The 23,759-nt window shown below is 37.8% G+C and overlaps 1 protein-coding gene across 5 annotated transcripts in view; it reads left to right on the top strand.

Moving 5' to 3' along the window:
• The window catches only part of EFCAB3 (EF-hand calcium binding domain 3), a 249,031-nt gene that overhangs the window by 16,323 nt on the left and 208,949 nt on the right, over positions 1-23,759 (top strand). For 3 of the 5 annotated variants that reach the window (XM_047708870.1, XM_047708867.1, XM_047708869.1), the window contains 10 exons: positions 498-551; positions 2,005-2,109; positions 3,554-3,607; positions 4,206-4,310; positions 6,000-6,053; positions 6,698-6,802; positions 10,230-10,283; positions 10,928-11,032; positions 19,654-19,707; positions 21,966-22,070. In XM_047708870.1, coding sequence (XP_047564826.1) covers positions 498-551; positions 2,005-2,109; positions 3,554-3,607; positions 4,206-4,310; positions 6,000-6,053; positions 6,698-6,802; positions 10,230-10,283; positions 10,928-11,032; positions 19,654-19,707; positions 21,966-22,070 — 795 coding nt within the window. The remainder of the gene's footprint in view (positions 1-497; positions 552-2,004; positions 2,110-3,553; positions 3,608-4,205; positions 4,311-5,999; positions 6,054-6,697; positions 6,803-10,229; positions 10,284-10,927; positions 11,033-19,653; positions 19,708-21,965; positions 22,071-23,759) is intronic. The other 2 variants (XM_047708868.1, XM_047708871.1) reach the window with 2 other exon arrangements.

Here is a 23,759-nt window from a genome sequence, read left to right as displayed (position 1 = left end):
CTGGGGAGCTGGGTTCTGGGGGTCATTGTAGACAGTTCTATAGTGTTGTCTCTTGAAAGTGAATTTTAAAAATGTAAGTTCACTGACATACAGATTTAATCTAGGAGTCATCAAGCTCTTCCACTGAGAATTTTGCCATCATAACTGAAAAAGATTGTAATAATGCCATCATTTCCCACTTCTCAGAGGCCCAAGGGAACGTTAGGAAAGTGAGAGACTAAGAAAAATAATTAGGAAAGGGACACAGAGAACTAGGGATATTTTTGTTTTTTTCCTGCATAGTAGTCTTCCCATCAGTCTTCTTGTTTGCTCAGCTGTATACATTTTTGTCACCAAGACCATGTTCTCCTTCCCAAAATAATTTTTATTTGATGCAAAGATGGAACAGATTTCCCAGGCAAAGAGTAAAAAGCTTTCTGACTGGAATTGCCCAATTGCCCAACAACGCTGTGACTTTTGCTTCAGATATAAACTGTGATTTCTCTGTTTTCTAATAGCTGCTGGAAAGGTGTATCAGAAAAGATTGTTGGATGGGGTGAAGTCATTAAAAGGTACTTAAGAACCATGGTTAGCAGGAGAGTCTGCTACATGTCAACACAAATACCAACACAGACATATTTACCATCAGGTTTTGAATCCTGTCTACATTCCTACGTTTAGATCTTTTATTTCCTTACATTCACCACACAGTACTTTTACCTAATCAACCACGCTATAGCATTGCAAGGAATCCATTCTCTCTTGAATGGATCTGAAATCTGCTTTATACAACAAATAATGTAGAGAATATCACAGGCAGTCCTTCCGGGGATTGGCCCAACAACAACACCACAAAGGAATTTGGAGTGATCTTTAATATCATTTATTGCATGAATCAAGTTATTTTCTATAAAACGTTCTTACTCAAAGCCCAGCAAGAACAGCAGCAACAACAAATGTAGAAAAGAAGGGGCACCTGGGTGGCTCAGTGGGTTAAAGCCTCTGCCTTCAGCTCAGGTCATGGTCCCAGGGTCCTGGGATCGAGCCCCACATTGGGCTCTCTGTTCAGCAGGGAGCCACTTCCCCCCCTCTCTCTCTGCCTCTCTGCCTACTTGTGATCTCTCTCTGTCAAATAAGTAAATAAAATCTTTAAAAAAAAATGTAGAAAAGAAGCATGGCATTGTGGCCAAGATACATTTTTACTTCCTCTTCCTATCAGTCCTTGGAAAAAGAGATTAGAAGGGGAAGTAGGAAGACAGAGAGGAAAAGTTGAAGGTTTTGCTGCTTACTATTTGATGAGAAAGTCTCCTGCAGGTGGCTGGTCTGCCGTCCCAGACCTTTGGAATAATGACAGTCAGCAGTATTCCTTGCAGAATTTTGTGGCGAACGTGTTGTGCATGACACACTCTTCGCTCTGAGAGCAAATGAATCCACGTTTGTAATCTTTTAATCTTCAATACTTTTTTGTGTATTGCAAGAGCAGAACATTGATGATCTGAAACTGGAACTATCCCTCTCAGCGGATGCTTTGATTTTGTTTTGGGGACAGACGTGTGCAGTATTCTCTCTGTATTACCCACAGGGATAATCCTACCATTGGTATTCTTTTGGGCTCTCTTTGAACAGATGAGTATTACTTGATAGTACGAATAATACCTTCAAACACATAATCACAGCCTGCCACCAGTAATGCTTCAACCTCAAAATATTTTTTTGTGTAAGCTCAGTGTCCAAGGTGGGGCTTGAACTCATGACCCCAAGATCAAGAGTCACATTCTCTACTGACTGAGCCAGCCAGGACCCTCAGCCTGAGAATGTTTTTATCTAAATTGTTCTTGTTCTCATTATAAGGAGATTTGCTGAGCTAACCTTTTACACCAGTTCACTAATATAAATATGTTACATGTTTCTCTTTATTTTTTGTTAAATTAAGCACGTGTGAAATAAAATATTTACATATATACTAATCTTGTGAAATCATGTAATACTTTTTTTTTCATGATTCTTCTTTGTTTGTTTCTTAAGGAGGAATGGTTAAAGCCCATAACCTAGATAATGTGCTGGAAAACCTGGGAATTGAACTCACAGAAAAGGAACGTGAAGATCTGACAGAATATTTGCCACCTGACGGTGAGGACTGTAGGTGATAATGAACCTTGGAGAGGAGTTTACATTTAGGGGCTGGTGTCAGAGAATGCACTTTAGTTAGTGACATTGGGTATACCAAAAGAAAATAGAAGCATTTTGCAAAGATAGGGATAAGCCAGTCCTAATTTAAGAACAGAGAATGTATTATTTAGGGTAAACTAAATTTGAATTTAAAAACAAACACGAAAATGTGTCATAGAAGTTTCATTCTCTTCTCCATGAAAGTCCAAGGTAAGAGTACTCTTGGTTGACAGGCAATGGCTCCTCTCCATTCAGTGATACAGGGATCCAGGTTCTTGCCTCTTGGATTCCTTCTTAGGGCCTTTTCATTGTTTATACAAAATTAATGGAAAGGAAAAGAGCGCACAAAGGAGGGAGATGTGACACACATCATTTCCATAACCATTCTTTTGTTGCAACTAGTCACATGACTATATCGAAATGCAAGGAGAGGGGGGTGGGTGATGGTAGGAACATAGTATCTGGCTGTGCATCCACTTCCCTCTATAATTCTATACTATGAGAGGAAATAAGAGTTTTGGGTAGACACTTAGCTGTTTTTTTGTTTTGTTTTCATTAACAATGGCCTAAATATATATGTACACCCTATGCTTTGAGGCCAAGTCGCACTTTCCTAAAAAGCCTCATGTGGCTACAACTCAGGACGAGAAAATCAAACGAAATCACATGAAAATAAATCAATAAAGGAGGACTGTTTCCCCGTCATCAACATTGACTAAGAACACATATTTCCAGGTTACATCCAAAATCCAGATTGCAGCACATCGTTTTGCTTCGTCCCCACCTGAGAATTTTCGTTCTTAAAGGAGCCTGGCACCAGCCACAATTTAGACAAGCCTTAAATTCCACAAGGGGGAAACTGGCTCATATCCAGATTCTTCTGGTGTCATCTTAGCTTCTTTCCTCCTCTTGCACATGCTCAGCTTCTCTTGTCACCTCCCCATTCCAGCCTCATGCTCTTGCATTCCCAATCACATTACTCTATTGTGATTCATTATATTTCATTATATTTAAAAACACCTTTCAGAAACTTTGTGAAGACATAAGGAACAGGGGTTATGGATTATGCAGTTAGGTCTCCTCTTGAGTCTTTCGATTCATAAATTTGTGGCACTGTGGGCCTTCCTTTTATCTTGCTTTGGTTAATGACAATGTGTAACCAGTGCAGTTAGCAGGACAGAGCCCTGAGCTCAAAGAGTGTCATGCTTGGGATTTAATGGTCTGCTTTGGCCATCACCGAGAATCTTCATAATTTTATCTTTGAATTTGTGTTTCCTAATTGATGTCCAATGGCAAACTAGAGCATGGCTGGGACTTGGCACCCTGGCTCAGGCACCTATTTCTTCATTTAGCTCCTTTATCTTCTTACAACATTGCCACATCCTAATTATGATATTTCTTACAGCAAATGGGAAGATTGGTTTCAAAAACGTGATGGAAGCAGTGGAAACTGTTACAGGTTAGTTACAAGTTTCTATAAATCTAATGCCTTTATTCTTCATACTAATTATATTTTTATCTAGACCTATCATTTCCCCATTTCCTTCTTTATTCTACCCATTTCTCTTCTGTGTTGATGACTATCTGCATTCAGTTGCCCAGAATTACACTTTAGAATATTTGCATTTTAGCACGAATTTTTCAGTGCAAAGTTCTAGTAGCCAATTTCTTTGTTTCTGGAATATTTGCCAAGAATAGTCACTATTCTTGATTTTGAATGCCAAATTTACACTAGCACAGCAAATGATAAGCCAACTTTCACAAATGTAAAATACTCTCATTGTTAAGAAATTAGGGGAGGTATAATACCCTTAAAATATAAATGGATATTAGGCCTATAGTATCCTAACTTACATATACAGTATGTCTATTACTTTACTCATAGAAAGGAAGAAATTTTAGTTCTGCCCGATCCAATGACAGTGGTGAACAGTTAGCACATTCGTGTGTGTTTGCTCATTCAGCTATGGTAGCTGAAGCTGGAAAGGCATCAACAGGTTTGGGGAGGTATTAGACCCTTCTCTGTACTAATCTGTGTCCATTTGGTCATGTTGAAGGAGGAGAAGTTGATGTCAGTGATGTGGGAAATGTCCTGGAAGACATGGGAGTAACCGTCACAGATAAGGAATGTGGAGAGCTGGTAAAGAATCTGCCAATTAATGGTAAGCATTTAAAATGTTACTGTGGTCTTGAAGGAAGCATACATTTCTTATTTTGTGAGCACTTCTATAAACTTTCTAGTTCAATTTATACAATTATGTAAACTTATATGACTATTAGTCTAAATATTTTTTATTTTTTTTTATTTTTTTTATTTTTTTTAAGATTTGTATTTAATTATTTTACAGAGAGAGAGAGATCACAAGTAAGCAGAGAGGTGGGGAGAGGAAGCAGGTTCCATGCTGAACAGAAAGCTCGATACAGGGCTAGATCCCAGGACCCCGAGATCACGACCTGAACCGAAGACAGAATCTTTTTTTTTTTCTTTAAGGATTTTGTTTACTTATTTGACAGAGAGAGATCACAAGTAGGGAGAGAGGCAGGCAGAGAGAGGGGGGGAAACAGGCTTCCTGCTGAGCAGAGAGCCCGAAGCGGGGCTCCATCCCAGGACCCTGAGATCATGACCTGAGCTGAAGGCAGAGGCCTTAACCCACTGAGCCACCCAGGTACCCCTAAATAATTTTTAAAAATAATGAATGATCCAGTTTTACCTTAAGGGATTCTATCAAATAGTAGAACATCAGTAACTGTGCTGATTTTATAGGAGGATTCATTGTTTCTGTTCTGATTTTGAATATGGTTGAAATTTCTCATAGCAGGAATATTTTAGAGAGGATTTCTAAGAAGGAATTCTATCCATTACAGATTTGTAGTTGGAAATCAACTGCTCCTTTTTTCACAACCTGCCATCAAGGTTAAGAAATGCGTTTTGTACCCATGACTCCATAGAAAAGGCAATTTTATTTTTTTTTAAGATTTTATTTATTTATTTATTTATTTGACAGAGAGAGATCACAAGTAGGCAGACAGGCAGGCAGAGAGAGAGAGAGGAGGAAGCAGGCTCCCTGCTGAGCTGAGAGCCCGATGCGGGGCTCGATCCCAGGACCCTGGGATCACGACCTGAGCCGAAGGCAGAGGCTTTAACCCACTGAGCCACCCAGGCACCCCGAAAAGGCAATTTTAAAAGGTACCCTGGGTACTAACTAGATGGAAAAGCAGAAAGAAATTTTTTTTCAAAGCATGAAAACACTGTGGATTGCCAGCATTAACTTGATGAGATACCAACAACTGCATAGAGTGGATACGTTGGTGGCCATTTCATTTTTTAAAATTTAAACATAGGGGTGCCTGGGTGGCTCAGTCATTGAGTGTGTGCCTTCAGCTCAGGTCATAACCCAGGGTCCTGGGATCGAGCCCCACATAGGTTATCTGCTTGGGGGAAGCCTGCTTTCCCTCTTCCACTCCCCGGCTTGTGTTCCTGCTCTCACTGTCTCTGTCAGATGAATAAATGAAATGTTTAAAAAAATTTTTTTTGAAAGTAATTTGAGACTATGGACTCTGAAAAACATTCTGAGGGTTTTGAAGGGGCGGGGGATGGGAGTTTGGGGGAACCAGGTGGTGGGTATTGGAGAGGGCATGGATTGCATGGAGCACTGGGTGTGGTGCAAAAACAATGAATACTGTTATGCTGAAAATAAATTTAAAAAATTTTTTAAATAAATAAATAAGAAAGGAATTTGGAAATTTTCTAGGGAAAAGTACAAATCCTCCTTACATTAAATTGTGACTTGCTGTCTTGGTGAATCTCCACATCACTTACTTTTGTGTGATCTGATTTATGTTTCCTATAGCTAATGGGAAAGTCTACAAGAATAGGTTGCTGGATGGCTTGAAGTCTCTTCATGGTAAGTGAGAAGCATAGTCCAAGCCAGATGAATCTAAGAGGCACATACATCCTACTTCCTAGATACCAGATTGTGACTGTCACAAACCTACTTAACTACCAATGTCATCCCTAGCTTCTGAAATAGAGCTGCCTGCGAGCAAATTATCTCCACATTGAACTTTTAAAGACTGTTTTGCAGAAAAAAAACTAATATGTTTGTCAGAACAGTGAAATCAAGGGAAAATATTGGGGGAATTTGGTTAGGGGTTGAGACAACTAATAAAGCAAACAAAAATGAGCTCACTTGTTAGTGAGAAGATAAAAATATTTTTTTCATTTCTCTCATTCAAGTCCATTGAAGTTATTTGAATCCAAAAACTGTACAACTTGCTAGTTGACTACACTAAAATGCATTCAGAGCAATGAGTTTAAGATTTCAGATTGTTTTTTTTTCCCACAGGGGGAAATTTCTAAGAAGTTAGTGTCCCCTAAACCAGAATTTTAGAAAAAGCTCCCTTGCCTGCAAAGGAAAGATATTTCTGACAGAAAATACCCTTTACATTTCCACCTATACTTAGGTCCTGTGGGCCCCTCGGTTGTTTAAATATGTAAAATGGATTTTTCTTTCATTTTCTTGTTTCTTGACCGTTTCTCATTTCCCAGGAGGGGTTGTTAATGTCAATAAGCTCGATTCGGTTTTGAGAACCATGGGATGGAAACTCACAGAAGATGAAATTAAGGATCTCAAATGCAGCCTGCCCACTGATGGTGAGCATGTAAAATATTTTTAAGTTCTTTAGGAAAATCCTACCATAGTGATTAGATTCCCAGACCATTGTTCTTTGTGGATGTTGGCTACGCCATTGAGGAAATCCTACCATTTTTCATTATTCATCTTCCCTCGTCTGAAGAAGGCACTGAACAATGTCCCCTTCTTGTGGGCTGAGGCTTTCTTAGTCTACTTCCTATTTGTAAAGTGCAGGAGACCTAGGTAAAGTCATGAACAGAGTATCTTTTACTTTAGGATTTATACTAAAATAGAGTTGACTTTTTATCTGTTTGGCTATGACTAGGTTGTGTGGCAGTACTTGTTTTTGAGACCTGCTTCTCATTAGATTTAACTACAGATCCCTTGAGTTTTATCAGATGTCCTTGGAGAGAAGCACAACCTAAAATGCTTATTCCCGAATTGTTTTTTCAAACTTAGAGGATTTACTAGCCACCACATTAATCAGATTAGAGATTTTAACAAAAGGAATAACGACCACACTTTTCATTGTGTCTTTGCTGGGAGCTCTACTTTTAAATCCCCTGGTCACTAAAAGAAATCCTTGGTGTTGTCTCCCATTTGTAAAAGAGGAGAAATGGTTCATGTTTGTTTATGATGCAGGACCCAGAATTTCTGAATTCTCTTTTCTCTCCAGGCAGACAATTGTTTTCTGAGTTCATATCTTTTTCTAGTAACTTCTCCATGACAGCCAATATCAGCCAGATACTCCAGTAACACTGTGTTTCCTCAGTGTTCAGTACATTATCTGCCTTCTCAGCTGTTGACATTGATAGACCTGCCAACACCATTGCAAGGCAGGAGTTCATTCCAGCCTCTAGGAACAGTTTCCTCACCAACCCCCCAAGCACCAAAGCCAATGCCATGTGTTTTCAGTGGTTTTGCTATTGCCATTGTTGTTGCTAAGAGCACCACACTTGAGTTTCTAGTTTCTGTATCAGGTAGCTGTGGTGCAGTAGTAACAAACAACCCCCAACTCTCAGTGGCTTATGGCAACAGGTTTTTTTGCAATCACTCAAAACTGGATACTGCCATGGGTTTGCTCTATCCCTCTGCTCTCTATTATTAGGGCACAGGCTGAAGGAGCAATCCCTGTCTGGGTGATGTCACCTTTGTAACAGGGAAAAGAGATGAAAGTACCATGTAGCAGTTCTTGAAGTTTTTGCTCAGAAGAGACAAGTGTTTCATTAGGCAAAGCACCTTACATGATTTCATTAGGACCAGAGGTATCATCCTTCCACAAGGACAGGCTTGATAGAGAGGGGCAGGGAATATATGACCAAACAATATACATTCTCTTAAAGCAAGGTATCTGAAAATACAGGGAAAAGCAATTTATATCAATTTTAGTGCTTTTTAAAATTGATTCCATAATTGCAGAGCATCCATTCACTGAAATATAGAGAGCCATCAAAAGAACCAGTCAGCTCTATATTTGTGTACAAATATATGCGTAGAATATCTCTAAAACAGATTAAAATGTCAATATTTGTCCCTTAGAGGGAAGAGAACTCTGATAGAGGATATGTTTGTGAAGGAGATTTGTTTTTCGCTTTATACCCATTGGTCACATTTGAGTTATATAACTTACGTTTATGTTACCTAGTAAAAGTAAATTAATTTAAAAACATATTACATGAAAAGCATGACCCATAACAGGAAAAAACGGATTAGTTAAACCTCATCAAAATGAAAAGCTTTTGCTTGTGAAGACAGTGTGGAGATGGTAAAGTCAATCTATAGTCTCAGATGAAATACTTGCAAATACACATTTGACAAAGGACTAGTATCTCTGATATTCACAGAACCCTCAAAACTCGGCAACATATAATACAACAGTACATTTAGAAAATAGGGAAAATAGGTAAAAATACCTTTCACCATAGAGGGTCTATCAGTATCAAATAAACACATGGAAAGATGTTTGACATCATTAGACATCAAGGAAATGCAGTTTGAAACTACAGCGAGTTATCACTGCATATCTATTCAAATACCTAAAATTAAAAGTGGTGACAACACCAAATGTTGATGAGGATGCTAGAGAATCTGGGTCACTCCCCCTTGTTGGTGGGAACGTAAAGTGATAGAATCACTAGTGAAAAAAGTTGCAGGTTTTTAAAAAACTAAGCATAAAACTACCATAGGACCCAGCAGTTACACCTTTGGGCATTGATCCCAGATAAATAAAAACTTGTGTTTACACAAAATTCTATACATACATATAAGAGCAAAAAACTGTGGAGTCAACCCAGGTACCCTTCAACAGGTAGATAGCTAAACAAACTGTTTTCCATACATGTCATGGAATACTATTCATCAGTAAAAATAAAGTAACTATTTGATTCATGAACAGCTTGGGTGATCTTCCAGATAATTATGCAGAGCCAAAAAAGCCAGGCTCAGAGGTCACCACTGTAAGATTCCATTTACATAAGATTTTGAAATAATAAAATTGTAGAAATGGAGGGCAGATTAGTGCCTGCCAGGATTTAGGGTTTGGGGTCTGGTGAAGGAAGAGGGAGCTGGGTGTGGTTAGCAAAGTGTCATTGTGGTGCAGTCAGGATCTTGACTGTGGCAGTGCATACATGAACCTTCACAGGTAATGAAATGGTATAGAATTACACACACACACACACACACACACACACAAATGAGAACAAGGAAAATGAAGGAAATCCAAATAACATTGGAGGATTGTATCAATGCCAACAACCTATTTTTGATATTATACTTACGGTTTTATAAGTCTTATCATTGGTGGAAGCTGGGCAAAAATTTACAAGTCATCACTTTATATTTTTTTCTAACAACTCTACATGAATGTACAATTATCCAAATAAAAATTTCCAAAAATTATTAAATTGAAATAAGCATCTCTTAGTCTCTCAGTATGATAACCACCCCCCAACTGCTGATGTAATGGAATTTTCTTCAAAGTGATTAATAATTGATCTTGTAATCCAAAAAGGAGGAACTAAATCTGTCCAGAACGAAAACCATCAGGGAATACTGGATGAGAACACCTTACACAAGAAAATCATTGCTAAAACCCCAATTTCAACATTTTTGTAGAGCATATGCCAACTTGAATTCCTGTTCGGTGGGTCTGATATAAATAAGAAAGTTCTTCAGAATCTTAGAGCTCAAAAGTAGACCCTAGACAATTGGTTGCCTTTGAGTCTTATCCCTTCACTGTTGCAAGTTTGATATAAGAAGAGTGAAATCATAGTTATGCTGTTGAAGTTGTTACATTTTTCAGATTTCACTTCTTTACACTCCTTCTCAGGTAGAGGGTAAAAGTAGAGAACGTTCTTGGTATGTCAGTATTGCTGGAATGTTTTTGTCTCCTATTATTTCTAAGTCTCACAGTCTGTTTCTCTTTATTATTTGCATTTCTTCTTACAGTATATGGGAGAGTTGCAATGAAAAAGTTGTTTGATGGATTAAGAGCTACTAAAGGTCAGTGGGAAGTTATATAAAACCAAGATTGGTAGGCTTTATGTTGTAGTAGAGTTTTAAATAATATTTCTACCATTCTCTTAGTGATTTGTAAATTTTAGCTTTCAACCTTTCCGAATAAAACATTTGCTACTGATGTCCCTTAGTTTGCCTTTTTATATATTAATTAAAAGTCTCTAACTTAAAACTTCTGAACTTTCTGGAGTTTTTACACCAACAGTAGTATTCACTTCAATGTTAATAATAGATTCCCACATTAGGATTTATCAAGCAACAACATAAAGCTTTTTTATTGTCAGTATTGAAAGTAAATGACATTTCAGAAAACAAATTTGAAATACATTAATACTCTCTGGTAAGATGTATAAATGAGTTGATACTGATATCTTCATTAACCAGATAATTATTCAGATAAAATTTATTCTCTTCTGCTTTGACTCCTTGTCAGATTCGGAAATCATACTTTTCAGTATCTTTACATAAATTTGATATATGATCCTTCTTAATTCTGTAAAGATGTATATATCTTATTATATCCTTGAAATTCCATGAATTAGGTTGAAACATGTTTCACATTATGAAATTATTATTTGAGATAACTAATCTCTAAAATTCTTGAATGGTCACATTTCATATTTTCAAAGGAAAAAAGATGAATGTGCAGCATGTACCAGAGTTTGTAAGCAATTTGGGTGTTGAGCTAACAGGTAAAGAAAATAAGAGGCTGCTGAAGAAGCTTCCAGTTGATGGTGAGTCATAGATATACCTTAGTTGCCTTCTAGAGTACTTAGTGGTATAGTATGCTGGGAGAAGTTTTTTAAAAGTTCTCTTTTAGCTTGAAGTATATGTATATTTAAAGTAATTAAAAAAGATAAGTCTTAAGTTATATGGATACCCTTTTGTTCATTTTAACCCAGGCCATCAGGGGCAAAACAAATGTTTTAATGTCATGAGCTCGAGGGAATGACAAAACTACAAGAATGAAAATGAAGGAATGTCATCTGGGGAGAGATTTTTAGAAGAATTAGACACAAGAGATCAAAGAAAAAACAAATAGCATATAGAGTCTGTTAACAGTTCTATCAGGTGCTTAGAATTGCATAATACTCAAAGAAAGTTCTCACATGGTGTCCATTTTTTTTAACTGGAGGATGAAATAAGAACATATTTATTCAGTAAATGAAAACTCTCCCTGATATTTTGGAATATATGTAGTATCTTTCTCATCATCAACATAGTATTTTATTTGACAAAGAGTGTGCTTTGCATTGTAGCTTCTGGGAAGTTCTCTCAAAAGAGATTGTTGGATAATCAGAAGTCTTTCACAGGTAAGTTATTGAACAATTTAAAGTTCACAGTTTAAATTATTTCATTAGAGTTTAACAGAGCAATGCTACCATGACTGAATTTTAAATATTGTTTTGCTATTTTAAATGTGGCATTTTATTATAAAATTTATTTAATTTTTGCAGGTAGGTCCCACATTTTCTTATATTTGCCAAAACTTTATCTTGAAGGTATAAGTTGAAATTGAATTCTAGGTTAAGTACATGAAAACATGAAAAGGGTGATAGGTAGCTAGTCTGAGGATCAGTTAAGCAAGCAAAGAAAACAAAAATGGTTTCTATTTCAGAAAGCAATGTTTCAATGTTTCTATTTCAGAAAGGGCAATGTTTCCTGATAGAATCAAATAAATGTTCATTATAGTTCCTCTTAAAAGGATGTGTTTTTAGTTTGTTTTTAGTTAAAAACAAACAAAATTGTACACAAAGGCTGTGCCTAGGATTTGTTTGCTTTTGTTTTTGTATTGCTTTCCCTCTTCCCAGTGCTTAATCCAAAGGAAGAGAGGAGCATAAAGAATGAAGGAGAGACTTAGAAGCTCTGCCACTTGATACCTGTGGAGAGGAGTCTCCTGCCACAAGAAGAATGCCTCTGGGCATTCCTGGGCCCTTTGGAAGAGTGGTAGCAAGATTGTTTTCTCATTTAATGTGGATTTAACCAAGCTGCCCACTTGATAACATCTTGCTGTGTGTCTTTATCAACTACATCAAGTATCCCCTTACAAATGGGACAATGGGGCGCCTGGGTGGCTCAGTGGGTTAAGCTTCTGCCTTCAGCTCAGGTCATGATCTCAGGGTCCTGGGATCAAGTCCCGCATCGGACTCTGCTCTGCAGGGAGCCTGCTTCCTCCTCTCTCTCTCTCTGCCTACTTGTGATCTCTGTCTGTCAAATAAATAAATAAAATCTTAAAAAAAAAAAGAAAGAAAGAAAGAAAGAAATGGGACAGTGATAGCCAGGAACTTGTATTGTCAATCTCTCTGTAGTTCTGTTCCCCCATCTAGCTACTTTTCTCCAGTCTCTAGGCCTCCTGATTTATAGTTTTCATGATAAATTTTCCTTTCCATGCACACCCAGCCTCGGTTCCTGCTTCAGTTTCAGAACATTTTTAAATAAAATCCTTTCTGATACCAGGCCACGTAGTTTCAAAGATAATTATATATTCTTTTATATCAATAAATAGTTTTCTGTCTTAACATATTCACAAAAAAAATCTGTGTTCATAAACTATGTCACAGCATGGATTCACCAGGCTCAAGGGAATCATCAAGCTCCATTGGAAACCAATACAAGTATTTTGGCAACTGAAGCTGTTTTCAGAATCTTTCTCTACTTTGAATTCCATGAGTTGTCTTTATCTTCAGTTGCCAAACCCCTTTCATAAATTATTTCTTGTACATAGTTTCATCAAGGTAAAGGTTAAGGTTCCTTAATACAATGTTAAATCATCCAGTAGTCATTTTTCAAGGCAATATTGATAGTACTGAAATATGGATTCTATCTGTCTTTACTCCAAATTTTTTTTCATTTTAACAGTAAAGCATTTTTAAGACAATAGTGACAGAGTACTGATATATCTATAGTATTTTTCCTTATTTTTTTAAATTTATTTTTAGAGTGAGAGAGCACAAGGGAGAGTGGGGCAGAGGGAGAATGAGAGAGAGTGACTCTGAAGCAGGCTCAAAGCCCAGCATATGTCCTGACATGGGACTTGACCTCATGACTCTGAGACTATGACCTGAGCCAAAGGCAGATGCTTAACCTACTGAACCACCCAGGTGCCCTGGGAGTATTCCTTTTATGACATTAAGGACATGTGTTCTTTTTGTGGTTTCCCTGTAATTCTTTGTAGTTGTATGTGTCTCATTTTACCCATTCACTACTTCCAAGTTAAAGGTGATCATTTTATCATCAATGTTCCTGTCTTTTGAAAGGAAAAAAGATTGATGCCAATGATCTGCTAGAAGTTCTTGAAAACGTGGGGATCGAGCTCACTGAGGAGGAATTTGTGAAGCTGAAAAAAATTGTGCCAGTTGATGGTGAGCCATATGAGTGCCAGGGTAGCCTTTCTGGGGAGCTGGGTTCTGGGGGTCATTGTACACAGTACCACAATGTTGTCCCTTGAAAGTGAATTTTGAAAAGGTTAAGTTCACTGATTACAGATTCAGTCAATCTAGGAGTCACCAAGCTCCCGCACTGAGATTTTTGCCATTAGAAGTGATGAAGATTGTTATAAGGCTACCATTTCCCACTCCTGAGAGGCGTAAAGGATAGGGAGGGAAAGGAAGGAAACTGAGGGGAGTAAGAGAGAAGGGATAAAAAACAAAAACAGGAAAAGGGACACAAAGGAGAAGGGATTTTCTTTTCTGCAGAGTAGTCTTCCAATCAGTCTTATTGTTCGCTCAACTGTATACATTTTTGTCACCAAGACCATGTTCTTTTTCCCAAAATAATTTTTACTTGATGGAAGGATGGAACAGATTTCCCATGCAAAGAGTTAAAAACTTTCCTACTGGAATTGCCCAGTTGCCCAATAACGCTGTGACTGTCCATGTTCTCTTTCTTCAGATTTAACTGTGCTTTTCTGTTTTCTAATAGCTGCTGGAAAGGTGTATCAGAAAAGATTGTTGGATGGGGTGAAGTCATTAAAAGGTACTTAAGAACCATGGTTAGCTAGAAAGCTCTGCTACATAGGAACACAAATACCACAACATATCAACACAGATGTTTTTACCAGCAGGTTTTGAATCCCGTCTACATTCCTACGTTTAGATCTTTTATTTCCTTACATTCACCACACAGTACTTTTACCTAATCAGCCACACTAAAGCATTGCAAGAAATCCATTCTCTCTTGAATGGATCTGAAATCTGCTTTATACAACAAATAATGTAGAGAATATCATAGGCAGTCTTTCCGGGGATTGGCCCAACAACAACACCACAAAGGAATTTGGAGTGATCTTTAATATCATTTATTGCATGAATCAAGTCATTTTCTATAAAACGTTCTTACTCAAAGGCCAGTTAGCAAGAACAGCAGCAACAACAAGTGTAGAAAAGAAGCATGGCATTGTGGCCAAGATACGTTTTTACTTCCTCTTCCTATCAGTCCTTGGAAAAAAGAGATTAGAAGGGGAAGTAGAAAAAAAAAAAAAAAGAAAAAAAGGGGAAGTAGGAAGGCAGAGTGAAAGGTTGAAGGTTTTGCTGCTCATTATTTGATGAGAAATTCTCCTGCAGGTGGCTGGTCTGCCATCCCAGACCCTTGGAATAATGACAGTCAGCAGCATTCCTTGCAGAATTTTGTGGTGAATGTGTTGTGCATGACACACTCTTCGCTCTGAGAGCAAATGAATCCACGTTTGTAATCTTTTAATCTTCAATACGTTTTTTGTGTATTGCAAAAGCAGAACATTGATGATCTGAAACTAGAACCACCCCTCTCAGCGGATGCCTTGACTTTGTTTTGGGGATAGACATGTGCAGTATTTTCTCTGTATTCCCCATGGGGACAATCCTACCATTGATATTCTTTTGGGCTCTCTTTGAACAGGTGAATATTACTTGATAGTATGAATAATACCTTTAAATACATAATCACAGCCTGCCACCAGTAATGCTTCAACCTCAAAATATTTTTTTGCATAACCTCTGTGTCCATGGTGGGGCTTGAACTCATGACCCCAAGATCAAGAGTCACATAGTCTACTGCTTGAGCCAGCAAGCACCCCAACCTGAGAATATTTTTATCTAAGTTGTTCTTGATCTCATTATAGGAGATTTGCTGAGCTAACCTTTTACACCAGTTCACTAATATAAATAAGTTGTACGTTTCTCTTTACTTTTTATCAAATTAAATGCATGTGACATAAAAAATTTACATATATACTAATCTTGTGAAATCATGTAATATTTTTTCTTCATGATTCTTTCCTGTTTGTTTCTCAAGGAGGAATGGTTAAAGCCAATAACCTAGATAATGTGCTGGAAAACCTGGGAATTGAACTCACAGAAAAGGAACGTGAAGATCTGACAGAATATTTGCCACCTGACGGTGAGGACTGTAGGTGGTAATGAACCTTGGAGAGGAGTTTACATTTAGGGGCTGGTGTCAGAGAATGCACTTTAGTTAGTGATGTTGGGTATACCAAAAGAAAATAGAAGCATTTTGCAAAGATAGGGATAAGCCAGTCCTAATTTAAGAACAGAGAAGGTATTATTTAGGGTAAACTAAATTTGAATTTAAGAACAAACCCCAAAATATGTCATGGTTAAACACAATAGAAGTTTCATTCTCTTCTCCATGAAAGTCCAAGGTAAGAGTACTCTTGGTTGACGGGCAATGGCTCTTCTCCATTCAGTGATACAGGGATCCAGGTTCTTGCCTCTTGGATTCCTTCTTAGGGCCTTTTCATTGTTTATACATAGTTAATGGAATGGAAAAGAGGATGAAGGAGAGAGATGTGGGACACGTCATTTCCATAACCATTCTTTTGTTGCATCTAGTCATTGACCACATCGAAATGCAAGGAGAGGTGGAGTGGTGATGGTAGGAACATAGTATCTGGCTGGGCATCCACTTCCTTCTATAATTCTATACTATGAGAGGAAATAAGAGGTTTTGGTAGATAGGCCATTAACAATGGCCTAAATATATGTGCACCCTATGCTTTGAGGCCAAGTTGTACTTTCCTAAAAAATCTCATGTAGCTACAGCTAAGGAGGAGAAAACAAAATGAAATCACATGAAAATAAATCAGTAAAGGAGGACTGTTTCCCGGTCATCGACATTGAGTAAGATTACATATTTCCAGGTTACATCCAAAATCCAGATTGCAACACAGAGTTTTGCTTCGTCCCCACCTGAGAATTGTTCATTCTTAAGGGAACCTGGCACCAGCCACAATTTAGACAAGCCTTAAATTCCACAATGGGGAAACTGGCTCATATCCAGATTCTTCTGGTGTCATCTTAGTGTCTTTCCTCGTCTTGCACATGCTCAGCTTCTCTGTCACCTCCCCATTCCTCATGCTCTTGCATTCCCAATCATATTTACTCTATTGTGATTCATTATATTTCATTATATTTAAAAACATCTTTTAGAAACTTTGTGAAGGCATAAGGAACAGAGGTTTTGGATTATGCAGTTAGATCTCCTCTTGAGCCTTTTGATTCATAAATTTGTGGCACCGTGGGCCTTCCTTTATCTTGCTTTGAATAATGACAGTGTGTAACCAGTGCAGTTAGCCGGACAGAGCCCTGAGCTCAAAGAGTGTCATGCTTGGGATTTAATGGTCTGCTTTGGCCATCACTGAGAGTCTTCATAATTTTATCTTTGAGTTTGTGTTTCCTAATTGACATCCGATGGCAAACTAGAGCTTGGCGGGGGCTTGGCACCCCAGCTCAGGCTTCTATTTCTTCATTTAGCTCCTTTATCTTCTTATAACATTGCCACATCCTAGTTATGATATTTCTTACAGCAAATGGGAAGATTGGTCTCAAATACGTGATGGAAGCAGTGGAAACTGTTACAGGTTAGTTACAAGCTTCTATAAATCTAATGCCTTAATTCTTCATACTAATTTATATTTTTTTATCTTTTTCTTTTTAGATTTTATTTATTTGACAGAGCGAGACACAGCGAGAGAGAGAACAGAAGCAGGGGTGTGGGAGAGGGTAAAGCAGGTTTCCCACTCAACAGAGAGCCCCATGTGGGCCTCAATCCCAGGACCCTGGGACATGACCTTAGCCGAAGGCAGACGCTTAATAACTGAGCCACTCAGGCGCCCCACTAATTTATATTTTTATCTAGACCCATCATTTCCCCATTTCCTTCTTTATTCTACCCGTTTCTCTTCTGTGTTGATGACTATCTGCATTCAGTTGCCCAGAATTACACTTTGGAATATCTGCATTTTAGCACAAATTTTTCAGTGCAAATTTCTGTAGCTAGAATAGTTACTATTCTTGATTTGAATGCCAAATTTAAATTAGCACAGCAAATGATAAGCAAACTTTCACAAGGGTAAAATACTCTCATTGTTAAGAAATTAGGGGAGGTATAATATCCTTTAAAAATAAATGGATATTAGGTCTACAGTGTCCTCTAAATTACCTCACATAAACAGTATGTCTATTACTTTATTCAGAGTTCTGTCCCAGCTGATGACAGTGGTGAACAGTCAGCACATTCATTCATGAGTGTTTGCTCATTCAACTATGGTAGCTGAAGCTAAAAAAGCATCAACAGGTTTTGGGAGGTATTAGACCCTTCTCTGTACTAATCTGTGCCCATTTGGTCATGTTGAAGGAGGAGAGGTTGATGTCACTGATGTGGGAAATATCCTGGAAAACATGGGAGTAACCGTCACAGATAAGGAATGTGGAGAGCTGGTAAAGAATCTGCCAGTTAATGGTAAGCATTTAAAATGTTACTGTGGTCTTGAAGGAAGCATACATTTCTTATTTTGTGAGCACTTCTATAAACTTTCTAGTATGACAGCAGAGAAAAAAACTTCAACAATTACTTAGGATAAATGATTTCACTAATGTATCTATGCATATATTGATGGGTAATATAAAGATATATTCTAGACTGTTAACATGAGTTATCTGGGGGCTTGTGGCTATACCATAGACTGAGAAGGGAGAAATGGAGAAAGGAAGAAATTTATACAAAAACTAAAAAAAAAAATGATAGACTGAAAAAGTATAACAATTATGATATGGTTCAATTTATACATCTATGTAAACTTATATGACTAATAGTCTAAATAATTTTTATTTTTGTAATTTTTATTTATTTTTGTTGTTTTTAAAGATTTTTATTTATTTACTTGACAGAGAGAGAGAGATCACAAGTAGGCAGTGAGTCAGGCAGAGACAGAAAGTTTCCAGTTGATGGTGAGTCATAAAGATAGCTTAGTTGCCTTCTAGAGTACTTAGTGGTATAGTACGCTGGGAGAAGTTTTTTAAAAGTTCTCTTTTAGCTTTAAAAATACAGCATGAGGGACCACAGGGGAAAGGAGGGAAAACTGAATGGGAAGAGGTCAGAGAAGGAGAAAAACCATTAGAGACTTTGAACTCTGGGAACCAAACTGAGAGTTACAGAAGGGAGGGGGTGGGGGAATGGGGTAGCTGGGTGATGGGCATTAAGGAGGCCATATATGTTGATGAACACTAGTTGTTATATGCAGCTAATGAATCCTTGAACACTACTTCAAAAAGTAATGATGTATTATATGTTTCCTAATTGAACATAATTAGAAAAAAAAAAAAGATCTCCTAGAGCATTATAGCCAGTCCATGGCCTGTGCCCCTGGGTGACTTTTTGGGGTTCCAAGTACAGAACTTGAAAGAAAGGGAAAAAATATATGTGTGTGTGTGTGTGTGTAATTAGAAAAGGTAGGTCTTAGGTTATACGGATACCCTTCTGTTCATTTTAGCCCAGGCCATCATGGGCAAAAAAAAAATGTTTTATGTGATGACCTCTAGCCAATGACAAAACTACAAGAATGAAAATGAAGGAATGTGACCTGGGGAGAGATTTTTTTTTTTTTAAGATTTTTTATTTATTTATTTGTCAGAGAGAGAGGGAGAGAGAGTGAGCACAGGCAGACAGAATGGCAGGCAGAGGCAGAGGGAGAAGCAGGCTCCCTGATGAGCAAGGAGCCCGATGCGGGACTCGATCCCAGGACGCTGGGATCATGACCTGAGCCGAAGGCAGCTGCTTAACCAACTGAGCCACCCAGACGTCCCTGGGGAGAGATTTTTAAAAGAATTAGACACAAGAGATCAAAGAAGAAAGAAATATCAGCGTAGAGAGCCTGTTAACAGTTTTGTCAGGTGTTTAAAATTGCATAATTCTCACCAAAAGTTCTCACATAGTCTGCATTTTTTTTAACTGGAGGATGAAATAGGAACGTATTTATTCAGTAAATGAAAACTCTCCCTGAAATTATGGAATATATGGAGCATCTTTCTGACCAACAACATAGTATTTTATCTGACATAGAGTGTACTTTGCATTGTAGCTTCTGGGAAGATCTATCAAAATAGATTGTTGGATAATCTGAAGTCTTTCACAGGTGAGTTAATGAGCAATTTGAGAGATCACAGTTTAAATTACTTCATTAGTGTTTTGACCAAGCCACAATACTATGAATTGACTTTTACTTTATTTTTTTAAAGATTTTATTTATTTTTTACAAAGAGAGAGAAACAAGCAAGGGAAGTGACAGGCAGAGGGAGAGGGAGAAGCAGGTTTTCTGCAGAGCAGGGAGGCTGACCTGGGGCTCTGTCCCAGAACCCTGGGAACATGAACGAAGCCGAGAATAGGCATTTTACTGACTGAGCCACCTAGGCGCCCCTAGTAACTGATTTTTAAATGTAGTTTCTTTATTTTAAATGTGGTATTTCATTATAAAATTTGTTTAATTTTTGTAGGTAGTTCCCACATTTTATTATATTTTCCAAAACTTAATCTTGAAAGTATAAGTTGAAGTTGAATTCTAGGGTAGATACCTCAAAACATGAAAAGGATGATAGGTAGCTAGTCTGAGGATTAGTTAAACAAGCAAAGAAAACAAAAATAGTTTCTATTTCAGAAAGATTGGGCAATGTTTCCTGATAGAATCAAAATAATAAATAAATGTGCATTATAGTTTCTTTTAAAAGAATGTGTTTTTAGGGGCGCCTGGGTGGCTCAGTGGGTTAAGCCGCTGCCTTTGGCTCGGGTCATAATCTCAGGGTCCTGGGATCGAGTCCCGCATTGGGCTCTCTGCTCAGCGGGGAGCCTGCTTCCCTCCCTCTCTCTGCCTGCCTCTCTGTCTACTTGTGATCTCTCTCTGTCAAATAAATAAATAAAATCTTAAAAAATAAAAAAAATGTGTTTTTAGTGAGATTCAGTTAAAAAAAAAAAAAGTAGACAAAGGCTGTGCCTAGGATTTGTTTTTGTTTTTGTTTTGCTTTCCCTCATCCCAGTGCTTAATCCAAAGGAAGAGAAGAGCATAAAGAGAAAGAAGGAGAGACTTAGAAGCTCTGCCTCTTGAAACCTATGGAGGGGAGTCTCCTGCCACAAGAAGAATGCCTCTGGGCATTCCTGGGCCCTTTGGAAGAGTGGCAGCAGGATTGTTTTCTCATTTAATGTGGATTTAACCAAGCTGCCCACTTGATAACATCTTGCTGTGTGTCTTTATCAACTACATCAAGTTGCCCCTTAGAAATGGGACAATGATAGCCAGAAACTTGTATTGTCAATCTCTCTGTAGTTCTGTTCCCCCACCTAGCTACTTTTCTCCAGTCTCTAGGCCTCCTGATTTATAGTTTTCATGATAAATTTTCCTTTCCATGCACACCCAGCCTCAGCTCCTGCTTCAGTTTCAGAACATTTTTAACTAAAGTTCCTCTTTGATACCAGTCCAGGTAGTTTCAAAGATAATATATATTCTTTTATACCAATAAGTAGTTTTCTGTGTTAACATATTCACCAAAAAAACTCTGTGTTCATAAACTATGTTACAGCATGGATTCACCAGGCTCAAGGGAATCGTCAAGCTCCAGTGGAAACTAGTACAAGTTTTCTTGCAACTGAGGCTATTTTCAAAATCTTTCTCTACTATAAATTCCATGAGTTGCCTTTATCTTCAGTTGCAAAAACCCTTCATAAATTATTTCTTGTGCATAGTTTCATCAAGGTAAAGCTTAACGTTCCTTAACACAATGTTAAGTTTGGTACTCATGTTTCAAACCAATATTTTTTTTAAGATTTTATTTATTTATTTGACAGAGAGAGATCACAAATAGGCAGAGAGGCAGGCGGCGGGGGGCGGGGTGGAGGAGCAGGCTCCCCGCTGAGCAGAGAGCCCTATGCGGCTGATCCCAGGACCCTGAGATCATGACCTGAGCCGAAGGCAGAGGCTTTAACCCACTGAGCCACCCAGGCGCCCCATCAAAGCAATATTAATAGTACTGAAAAATGGATTCTATTTTTCCTTACTCCTAATTCTTTTTCATTTTAACAGTAAAAAATGTTAAGACAATAGTAATTGAGCACTGATATATTTCTACTATTTTTTCTTTATTTTTCTTTATTTTTAGAGTGAGAGAGCACATGGGTGAATGGGACAGAGGGAGAATGAGAGAGAGACTCTTAGTTAGGCTCCACACCTAATTCGGAACCAGACATGGGGGCTTGATTTCATGACCCTGTGAGCATGACTTGAGCCTAAATCAAGATTCAGACACTTAAACGACTGAACCTCACAGGCACCCCAATATTTCTAGCATTTAATGTGCTTTTATACTTTAATGGTTTTTTCCTCGCTTTTTCTGTCTCTTTCCTAAGGAGGGAAGGTTGAAAGAAGTAAAGTCAATACCGTTCTAGAAAACATGGGAATCGAGCTCACAGGAAAGGAGCTTCAAAGTCTAACAGATAACCTATCAGTTGATGGTGAGCACTATAGTCATCGCTTAACTTTCTGCAGAGCTTTACCTGTGATTGTGTATATGAGAATTTTTGAAATAAGGATTATTTGATGCTAAAAAGAAATGTCAGTATCTTAGAGTTGAACCGATTTCTAAAGTAAAAAGAAATACTGCCTCTTTTTTTTATTTAAAATTAACAACTTGTTGTCTTGTAGATAACAGAGAAACCAGGGTATTTGCAGAATAGTTAGAATGTAGAATAAAAATTTTATGGATTAAGTTTGAAAGTGATCATATGCTTGCTAACCCTTTATTTCTTAGCTCCTCCAATCCTGAAACATTTTTTTTAATTTTACATGCCCTCCCTGATTGAATTCCCACTTTTAACCATTTATTTGAACCATCAGATTTTTTTTATAATTTTTTTTTCAGCGTAACAGTATTCCTTGTTTTTGCACCACACCCAGTGCTCCATGCAATCCGTGCCCTCCCTAATACCCACCACCTGGTTCCCCCAACCTCCCCCCCCCCACCGCCCCTTCAAACCCCTCAGATTGTTTTTCAGAGTTCATAGTCGAACCATCAGATTTTTAAAAGGTTTTATTTATTTATTTGAAAAAGAGAAAGAGCAAGAGACAGAGCATGAGAGCAGGGAGGGGCGGGGGCAAAGGGAGAAGCAAACTCCCTGCTGAGCAAGAAGCCAGATGTGCTGCTCTATCCCAGGACCCTGGGATCATGACCTGAGCCAAAGGCAGATGCTTAAATGACTGTACCACCCAGATGCCATGAACCATCAAATTTTATATTCTTTCCAGTCTTTCCTTCAGTCTTCAAGCTATTTTATTCTAAATCTTATAAGACATTTATATTTACTTACCTCAAACAGCCATTCAAACCTAATTTTCTTCCATCCAAGTACTAACCAGGCCCGACCCTGCTTAGCCAAACATAACTTTCTTAATCTTATATATTCCACATCTTCTTAAACTGATCCTTTTTTCTACCTCATAGACCCTGCTGGAAACATATCCACTTGATTACTTTATGCTGCCTATTTAAGCCACTAAATATTCTTTAATCCATTCCTACTCCTTAGCTCTGTATCACTGTCTTATTTTTATTTCTTTTTGTCTCTGCTTAGACTGCTAGGTAACTCTCTCTCTCTCTCTGCCTACAATTTTGTTACTTCATATCCACTCTTCACATGATAGACAAAATGACCCATTCTATATAAATCTGATCATAACTACTTGGAGTTTCTTTCTCTCTCTCTAGTCTTCCCCTCTTCTACTTTTCTCTACCTTCTTTCAAAATGTTGAAGTACCTCAAGGCTCAAATAGGTTCTCTAAGTGATCTTACCTGATTTCTTAGCTCTAAATTTTATTTGTATGATAATGAAGCACTAATATATATTCCTAACCTGAAACTCTCCTTGGGTCTCTCTTTGGTTTATCTGTTACCTATTTGCAATCTCCATTTTTGGATGGCTCAAATAATCTGTAACTTGTTTAAGTCTGAGCTCTTGATTTTCCTACTAAAACTCATTCCTTCCCAATGTCATTAGAAGGCATCAACACTGTAATTCATTTGTTTTGTGATGTGTTTATCAAGCTTTCGTATCAAGGTAGCACTGGCCTCATAGAATGAACTGTGTTTTTCCTGCCTCTGTTTTCTAAGATAATCTGTGTAGAGTTGCTATTTTTTCTTTAAACAT

The sequence above is a fragment of the Lutra lutra genome, chromosome 16 (assembly GCF_902655055.1).
Source record: "Lutra lutra chromosome 16, mLutLut1.2, whole genome shotgun sequence".
NCBI classification, from domain to species: domain Eukaryota; kingdom Metazoa; phylum Chordata; class Mammalia; order Carnivora; family Mustelidae; genus Lutra; species Lutra lutra.
The sequence above is the reverse complement of the archived record's forward strand: the minus strand, read 5'-3'. Positions and strand labels throughout refer to the sequence as shown.